Consider the following 9,906-nt stretch of genomic DNA (forward strand, 5'->3'; position numbering starts at 1 on the left):
ATATATATATATATATATATATATATATATATATATATAAAGACACTTTTATACAGCTTAAAGTGACATTTAAAGGCTTAACTAGGTTACTTAAGTTAACTAGGCAGGTTAGAGGAATTAGGCAAGTTATTGTATAGCAGTGGTTTGTTCTGTAGATTATCGAGAGAAAATAAAGCTTGAAGGGGCTTATAATTTTGTCCCTAAAATGGTACATAAAAAATTCATAACTGCTTTTATTTTAGCCGAAATAAAGCAAATAAGACTTTCTCCAGAAGAAAAAATATTATCAGACATACTGTGAAAATTTCCATGCTCTGTTAAATATCTTTTGGAAAATATTTAAAAAAGAACAAAAAAAATTGAAGGGGGCGAATAATTCAACTGTGTGTATATATATATATATATATATATATATATATATATATATATATATATATATATATATATATATATATATATATATATATATATATATATATTTGTGTTAATTTTAAGTAACAAAAACTAAAATGTTTTATTTTTGGCAATTATAATAGCCTTGGTTTACACTTTTACACACATTTTATTTAAATTTGTTTGATAAACTTTTGCCTTAATCCAGGATTCAACAAGTTACTTGCTCAGAATAGTTTTTTTTTTTTTCTTTATTTTTAAATTATATTTAACAATGCAACACTATTTTCTTGTGTATTTCTTTACAATATCTTTCTGGAAAATAATAAAAGTAAATTTTATAGTAGAATAAGTAAAAAAAAATTAGACCAGCCCTGGTCATGGGTGTCACTAAAACGACTTACCTATGTGAATGAAGGTTAAATAAATGAAAGGTTAAGGATGAGAGGCGTCAAACCCCTCCCAAAATCTCTCCGATCTCCTCCCAAAACACAGGTGAGCTGGCAGATTATAAATTTAGTGAACTTTGCATGGCCAAACAGACACTTGTGTCTCCAAACAAGTCAACAAGGCAACATTTGGGTTGAAATAAACTTGGAAAATGGGGCTTGGAGTGAGTGGAGTATCTTCATTATATTTCTTGAACCAACCACTATATGTGATTTGGATGCTGGTGAACTGTCTGGTCCTAAACGGAAGCTAAACCTGCATACTAGCACTGAACCAGCATAAGCCAGCATGCATTTCCATGCAGGTGTATGCTGGTGGCTTCCTAAATCAGTTAGCTTGAATGTTTGATTTTGCTGATGCTTCAGTCTGATCGGGTGTGTTTTTGTTTTATAGACAGGGATTGATGACTACAGGTTGACACCAACATCTGAGGATGAACTCAAAAAGACTAAAAAGGGAAAGAGGAAGAAGGATGTGGATGAACTGAAGAAAGAAGTGGAACTGGTGAGGAATTCCTGCATGCATCACATCACATTATCATGTCAGCTAGGACATGGAGGCTGTATCACCATAATGCTGATAATATGACTTGAAATGATAACCAAGATGTTATTTTCCACATCAAAAGTGTGGTTTTCTGTGGTGAATAAGATTTAAGCTTTCTTTGCTCCTCTTCAGGATGACCACAAGCTGACACTGGATGAACTTTCTCGCAAATATGGCACCGACATGATCAAGGTGAGTGGAAGTTAGTGAGACTTTTATATAAAACAGCATTTCATTTGACTTTTATAGAAAATATATATTAACTTGCACATTTTATGAGCTGTAGAAAATGAAAACTCCTGCCTAATGTTTATATAATATATGCAAAGACAAAAATATTTTATGAATGCATTCCTGAAGCTATTTCGTGTTTTGAATCAACACACCTGCATTATAAATACCAGTTACTGTTGAATTAAAAAACAATAGGCTTGCATTTCATAGAAATCCGTGTAGGTGTCTGCAAATGTAGGTTATTTGACTTTAGGTTGTGTTTTTGTTTCTTTTATATGTGTTTGAACTCCTCATTGCTCATACCCAATGCAGGGTTTGTCTTCTTTTCGTGCAAAAGAGGTCCTGGACCGCGATGGGCCGAACGCATTGACCCCACCTCCTACAACTCCACAATGGGTGAAGTTCTGCAAACAGCTCTTCGGTGGTTTCCAAACTCTGCTGTGGTTCGGTGCATTCCTTTGCTTCTTAGCTTATGGAATCCAGGTTGCATCTGTGGAAGACGCGGCACATGACAATGTAAGAGAGAGAGAATATATCTACATGAATATCTACATTTTTCCTACATGATGCATTTTGAGAATTATGGAAGTGCTTCCATTAAACTGCAAATAATCAATTCAAATATTACAAGACAACATATGAAAAGAATGAATTTCAGCACAGGATGAATGATCCCAAAGACTCTATTGAGTCTTTCTGTGGCAAAATTACAGACAAATGTTTAACATTACAGTACTGTAGGAAATATAGCCAGAAAATAACAAGCAAAACAGTGAACTCTAAAGAGCTTTGACTAAAGATATGCTTGTGATACCAATGTAAAGTTAAAAGCTAGCACATATTTTAAGATTAATCAAAAGCACAAAGCCAATTATGTCCCTATATTATGTATTATAGAGCAATTGGGCAAGTTATTGTATAATGATGGTTTGTTCTGCAGACTATCGAAAGAAAAATATAGCCTAAAGTGGCTAATAATTTTGACCTTAAAATGGTGTTTTAAAAAATTAAAACTGCTTTTATTCTAGCCAAATTAAAACAAATAAAACTTTCTCTTGAGGAAAAAATATTATCAGACACACTGTGAAAATTTCCTTGCTCTGTTAAACATCATTTGAGAAATATTTAAAAAGAAAAGAAAATTCAAAGGGGGCGAATAATTCTGACTTCAAATATATAATATTACGACCCTAAAAAAGTTTGAATGTAAAGTAGCAATTTATATTCTTATTGACTATATTAAAATATTTACATATACGCTTTTGTTCAAGCATTCTTCAGAATTATTAGCCCCCCCCCCCCCCCAATTATTATCCTTCATTTTTTTCCCCCCAATTTGTGTTTAACAGAGAGAAATAATTCTGACTTCAACTGTATAGATATAATTATATAATTTTTTAATGTCCCTTATTCATAAATAAAATTATGGAATGCAGATGAAGAATTAACTTCAGGCTAATGGCTAAAATGTTAATTTATTAATGTGATAATAAACCTTTTTTAACAGTAATATTAGCTAAAATTCTGCTACTCTGCAATCGACATTACAAAATACTAATTCCCAGAGTGTCTCTGATAAACATCCCGTTCTGAGTGATGCATTAAGTGGTTAAAGTATAAAGTGATAAAGCACTTTGGTTAGTTTGAAATAAAAGTCTTAAGTTTACATGTTAACATTTTATTATTATTATGAACCACCAACTTATCCAGCATGTGTTTTACACAGCGGATGCCCTTCCAGCTGCAACCCAGTACCAGGAAACACCCATACACACTCACATTCACACTCATACATATATAATATCACAAAGCCAATTATGTCCCTCAATATGCACAGTAAGTTGATTATTCGCAGCACAACACAATTATTTGAAGTGATTTGTTTTAGTTCTTTCGAATTGATGATCCCTAAATCAGCAGTGTGACCCATAATTTGAAATGCAGTCATCACTTGTGGAAAAATGTGGATAGAAACTCTATACAAATAGTTAATATGTTAATTATCTGACCGTATCATATCTGTTCTGCAGCTGTACCTGGGACTTGTGCTTGCGTTTGTTGTCATAGTCAATGGATGGTTCTCATTCTATCAGGAATCCAAGAGTTCCAAAATCATGGAGTCTTTCAGGAATCTTGTTCCACAGGTAAAGACAAATGTTTTACTTTAATGTTCAAATGTAGCTTGGTACAGCAGTAGTCACTGTTCTGTTTATTCAGCAAGCTCTAGTTGTGCGGGATGGAGAGAAAAAGGTCATCAATGCTGAGGAGGTCGTTGTCGGTGATCTTATAGAGGTCTGTGGTGGAGACAGAATCCCTGCTGATCTGCGTATTGTCTATGCACAAGGATGCAAGGTAAGATGTAAAGTGTTTCTGAAAATGGTGTCTAAAATATCACTGCAGACAAATCACCTGCATAAGAGATATTTTGCATGCTGGGACCAGCATGGAGATGCTGATTGCTGGTCTCCAGTATACTATGACCATTTATGTGAAGCTGCTTTGACACAATTTGCATTGTAAAAGCGCTATACAAACAAAGCTAAATTGAATCGAATTGAAGAGTGAATGTATACCTGTATACATCCATGTTTTGCTTTTGAACACCATGGGCTCTATTTTGACGGTCCATGCGCAGAGTGCAAAACGCAGGGCACAAACGCTTTCAGGGCGTGTCAGAACGCGTTTTTGCTAATTTAAGGACGGGAAAACCTGCTTTGCGCCGTGGCGCATGGTCTAAAAGGGTTGAGTTTATTTTCTTAATGAGTTATAGGTGTGTTTTAAGAATAAACCAATCAGAGTCTCATCTCTCATTCCCTTTAAGAGTCAGCTGCGTCGCGCCATAAGCGCATTCGCTATTTACATGACGTAAAGTAAGTCTAAGTGGAAAACTGAGCATTTCACAAGCAAACAGTTCACAGTGTTTTAACAGAAAACTGTTAAACAGAACATCTACAGGAGAGAATGAGAGATAATGGATCTACTTTCACATTTGCTTTTGGATAGGGAAACCTTTACGCACAGACATCAATTAGTCTATAAATAATTAATTTCGTTTGTTAAGCGCAAATATTTGTTTCAAAACTATTTCTAAATTCAGTTATAATTTCCAGCAAACGAATAAATGAACAATAATAATGAAGTGTGCTCAAAAACCTGAGTTATATCCTAAAACACATGCTGTGCCCCATATGGTCTAAAACCTGCAGGTGGGCAAATCTAAGCTTGTTTTTAATAAAACAAATATAAATATGAATATAATAAATAATACTGCTAATAATAATAACATTATACAAAAGCAAATTGTTATGAATGAACTGAAAAAGCCTCCCGAGATGAAGAAGGCATGAAGGCAGTGGTTTTTATATTTATGCAGGCTAGAAAATAATGTTTTGTAATATTTTAATCCTTTATATTTATATCCTATATCTATCCTTATTATATCCTATATATGGCTTTAATATTTCAATTATTTTTCATATGTAAAGATATTTGCGTATTGCTCTACATATTGTGTCTGTATTAATCAGTGTGCAAGGCAAGGCAAGTTTATTTATATAGCACATTTCATACACAGTGGCAATTCAAAGTGCTTTACATAAACAGGAATAAAAAAGACAAGTTTAGGAACATAAAATGCAGACAATAAAAATTATTAAAAACAGATAAAAACAAATTAAAATGAGTTAAAATAGGTTATAAAAGAATGTAAGTGTAAGTGAGGCGCATAACTAACGCGCTCTGCACTGGACAATAGACCGGCTTTGTTCTGGTCAATCGAAAAATCTACTATAGTTTCTCAAAATAGAAACGCGCCAGCAATACACCTCCACACGCCTTCCTTTTTATGGGCGCACATATGAGCACAAATGCATTTGCTATTTAAACAGCGTGGCGCAAAAGGTCAAAACGACTCTTGCACAACTTTCGCAAGTTAAAACTAGCAAACAACAATTGCGATGCGCCTTGCGCCACATTGCGCCGAATGTATGATAGGGCCCAAAGTATTTCTGAATGTGATGTCTAAAATATCACTGCAGATAAATCACCTGCATAAGAGATATTTTAGGCATAGGAAGTACACATCCATGTTTTGCTTTTGAACACCATGACTACATGGACAAGCACTAACAAGAAGAAGTTAGCTTGAACCAACATGGATACCTACTGATTTATGGTCAGTTAGGTAATGAAGCTTCCTGTTTACTTTTCCAGGTGGACAACTCTTCCCTCACTGGTGAATCTGAGCCGCAGTCTCGTTCTCCTGAATTCTCCCATGAAAACCCTCTAGAGACAAAGAACATTGCATTTTTCTCTACCAACTGTGTTGAAGGTACAAGAAAGTGATTATATTGGATGTTTTTTACAGTGTGTATAAGTAAATTACTGAACATAATGAAACCCTAGGTACAGCCAGAGGGATTGCCATCAGCACCGGTGACCGCACTATTATGGGTCGCATTGCATCACTTGCCTCCAGCCTGGAAGGTGGACAGACACCAATCGCTCGAGAGATCGAGCACTTCATCCACATCATCTCTGCTGTGTCTATTTTCTTGGGTGTAACCTTCTTCGTCCTGTCCCTGATCCTTGGATATGCGTGGATTGAAGCAGTTGTTTTCCTTATTGGAATCATTGTCGCTAATGTGCCTGAAGGTCTCCCTGCTACTGTAACTGTGAGTTAGAGTGATCATTTATGATTCCTGGTTGTATTTTAGGATGCTTGATGCTAAATGATTGGCTCTTGTCTGTTCATGTAGGTGTGTCTGACTCTCACTGCCAAACGAATGGCAAAGAAGAACTGCCTGGTGAAGAATCTTGAAGCTGTGGAGACTCTTGGATCAACCACCACCATCTGCTCTGACAAAACAGGAACTTTGACCCAGAACCGGATGACTGTTGCTCACATGTGGTTCGACAGCCAGATTCATGAAGCAGACACCACAGAGAACCAGAGTGGAACCTCCTTTGACAGGAGCTCTCCTACTTGGGCGGCCCTTGCTCGTGTTGCTGGCCTGTGCAATCGTGCCGTCTTCCGTGCTGAACAAAGCCATCTCCCAGTCCTTAATGTGAGCTTGTCTCCAGATTTCCTATTATCTAAATGAACTTCATTCAGTCTTGCAACTTGTGCTACTTCAATATAGCTCTATTATTTTGAGTACAATTAAATCTGTTCTGCAGAGAGAGACAGCTGGTGATGCCTCAGAGTCTGCCCTCCTGAAGTGTATTGAGCTGTGCTGCGGATCAGTCATTGAAATGAGAGAGAAGTACAGAAAGATTTGTGAGATTCCTTTCAACTCCACCAACAAGTATCAGGTATTTTTGCTGAGATGTTCTTTGAAGGTGAGATGATGTAAATTTGACATTAGATCCTAATCAAACTTTGTTATACTTATTTCTAGCTCTCGGTCCACAAGAATCCCAGTTCCTCAGGTACTAAACACCTGCTGGTGATGAAGGGAGCACCTGAGAGAATCTTGGACCGATGCTCCACCATTTTAATTAATGGAAAAGAGCAGCCTATGGACGACGAAAATAAAGATTCTTTTCAAAGTGCTTATGTGGAACTCGGAGGTCTTGGAGAAAGAGTCCTGGGTAAATGCACCTATGGAATTTCATTTTATGAAAAGCATTAGATTTTTGGCTACAGAAGAAATTACAGATCATTAAAATAACAAAACATTTTCTGTAACAGGTTTCTGCCAATTTAACCTGCCTGATGACCAGTTTCCTGAGGGTTTTGCATTTGATCCTGAGGATGTTAACTTCCCCACTGAGAACCTGTGCTTTCTTGGCCTCATGTCCATGATTGATCCTCCTCGTGCCGCTGTACCAGATGCTGTAGCCAAGTGCCGGAGTGCTGGAATCAAGGTTTAACCTTTATTTAACCTTTTAACCTTTATTCAAGTTCAACTACTTGAACATGCTGAATATGTTGTTAAATTGTTTAAATAATAAGCAACTGTTTAAATAAAGCTAATTTAAATGAATGCCTCTTTCAATACAGGTCATCATGGTCACTGGTGACCATCCAATTACAGCTAAAGCTATTGCAAAAGGTGTGGGCATCATCTCAGAAGGCAATGAGACTGTTGAAGACATTGCCGCTCGCATGAACATCCCTGTTGGAGAGGTTAATCCGAGGTAAACCCAACCACCTAAAACACAGCAACAATTTAAATAAATATATTGCAAAAAATACAGGACTTGCTGGTCTTCTAACACAAATTTGTCTCTATAGAGAAGCTAAGGCCTGTGTGGTCCATGGTGGAGAGCTGAAGAATATGAATGACAGTGACCTGGATGAGATCCTCCGTTATCATACAGAAATAGTGTTCGCCAGAACGTCTCCGCAACAAAAGCTGATCATTGTGGAAGGTTGTCAAAGACAGGTGCTGCCAGAGAAATCTATCCAATCGTACAGATGTAGTTTTACACCTGTACGTAAACTTTAATGTCTCTTTACTCTTATCAGGGTGCCATTGTAGCCGTAACCGGTGATGGAGTCAATGATTCTCCAGCTCTGAAGAAGGCTGACATTGGTGTGGCTATGGGTATTTCTGGATCTGACGTATCCAAACAGGCTGCTGACATGATCCTTCTGGACGACAACTTTGCCTCAATTGTCACTGGAGTAGAGGAAGGTGTGTCAAATTTTGGGAACTTGCTTGACTGATAAATTCTGAAGAGTCAAATCTCAAACATATCCTCTACATCTTTAGGTCGTCTGATCTTCGACAACTTGAAAAAGTCCATTGCCTACACACTGACTAGTAAGATCCCGGAGATGTCACCCTTCCTCATGTTTGTCGTTGTTGGTATTCCTCTACCTTTGGGCACCGTCACCATTCTCTTCATTGACCTGGGCACTGACTTGGTAGGAAAATGACTAATACTTTACAGAACTATAAACTATGCAGTCGGTTTTTATTCAGTTTACATTTCTTGACACAGATTCCAGCTATCTCCTACGCCTATGAAAATGCAGAAAATGACATCATGAAACGGCAACCCAGAAATGCTCAGAAGGACAGGCTTGTGAATGAGAGGCTAATCAGTATGGCATATGGTCAAATCGGTAAGAGGACTGGATTTCTTCTTTAACTAGTCCTGTGACTATGAACAAATTGTTCATTTTTCCTGTTGTGGCTTTTCATTTTTAGGGATGATCCAAGCAGTAGCAGGGTTCTTCACCTACATCACGGTTATGGCCGAGAATGGATTTAGACCCTCTTATTTGCCAGGACTTCGCGTTGGCTGGGAAGATAGATCTATTGGTGATCTGGAAGACAGCTATGGCCAACAATGGGTAAATGTCAAAGCTTTACCTAAAATGTAAAAAAAAAGCCTATATAATACCAAATATCAGCCTTATAATAGAACTAAGTTTATAAATATTCTTTTTATTCATTTTTGGGGAGACCTACGAAGGAAGAAAGATTATAGAGTCTACATGCCACACAGCATTCTTCATTAGTATTGTGGTTGTGCAATGGGCTGACTTGCTCATTGTAAAGACCAGGAGGAACTCCATCCTGCAGCAGGGAATGAAGTATGTAAACAAATAGATGCTAACAAGCTTCAGAGAAGCAATAAAATACTGAACTGTTTGTTCAGTTCAAGCCCTAGGCTGCTCGACTCTAAAGCCTTATCATTTCTTCTCATATCTTTCCCAGAAATAAGGTCCTGATCTTTGCTTTCTTTGAGGAAGGTGCTCTGGCAGCTTTCTTGTCCTACTGCCCAGGCATGGACATTGCAGTCAGAATGTATCCTCTAAGGTGAGTGGACACACAAGATATGAGAATATTCATGCTGGAACCTTGAGGAATGAGGAATTAAAAACTACAACAATGCTCTTTTTTTTCCCCCATTTAGACCACTGTGGTGGTTCACTGCCTTACCATACGCTCTTATCATCTTTTTCTATGATGAAATTAGAAAATACATCCTGCGACGGAATCCAGGAGGTAATAACAGATTTTACCCAGAGCAGTCGGCAGACTTCAGAATCCTGAACAAAGCTGGTTGCATTTCACTTTTAGAGAGATGTTCGTGTGTACTGACTCTAATATACTGTATGTGCAAATGTGCTTTCAGGCTTTGTGGAAAAAGAAACGTACTACTGAAACAAGAAGACCTTCTACTGCAAACTTATGTTCAGAGACTCTCAAAGAAAAGCGATAAAGAATCTGGTGTATTTCAGCAAATAAATTCAACACTGAGTTTGTCTGTTTGTGTGTGTGTGTGTGTGTGTGTGTGTGTGTGTGTATTTTGACTAAACTGAAA

The 9,906-nt window shown here is 37.1% G+C and overlaps 1 protein-coding gene across 1 annotated transcript; it reads left to right on the plus strand.

The window, feature by feature from the left end:
• Window positions 1–933: 933 nt before the first annotated feature.
• atp1a1a.2 (ATPase Na+/K+ transporting subunit alpha 1a, tandem duplicate 2) lies at window positions 934–9,847 on the plus strand. The gene is given in 22 exon segments (NM_131687.1): window positions 934–1,006; window positions 1,237–1,347; window positions 1,522–1,581; window positions 1,936–2,139; window positions 3,654–3,767; window positions 3,841–3,975; window positions 5,836–5,953; window positions 6,028–6,296; window positions 6,381–6,689; window positions 6,802–6,936; window positions 7,023–7,215; window positions 7,316–7,491; window positions 7,628–7,764; window positions 7,862–8,012; window positions 8,096–8,264; window positions 8,343–8,497; window positions 8,575–8,698; window positions 8,784–8,929; window positions 9,042–9,172; window positions 9,297–9,398; window positions 9,496–9,587; window positions 9,718–9,847. Coding segments are annotated over 22 exon segments (3,072 nt in total). The 5' UTR covers window positions 934–994; the 3' UTR covers window positions 9,747–9,847.
• Window positions 9,848–9,906: the final 59 nt, after the last annotated feature.

Source organism: Danio rerio, chromosome 1 (assembly GCF_052040795.2).
Source record: "Danio rerio strain M-AB ecotype USA chromosome 1, GRCz13ab, whole genome shotgun sequence".
NCBI lineage: Eukaryota > Metazoa > Chordata > Actinopteri > Cypriniformes > Danionidae > Danio > Danio rerio.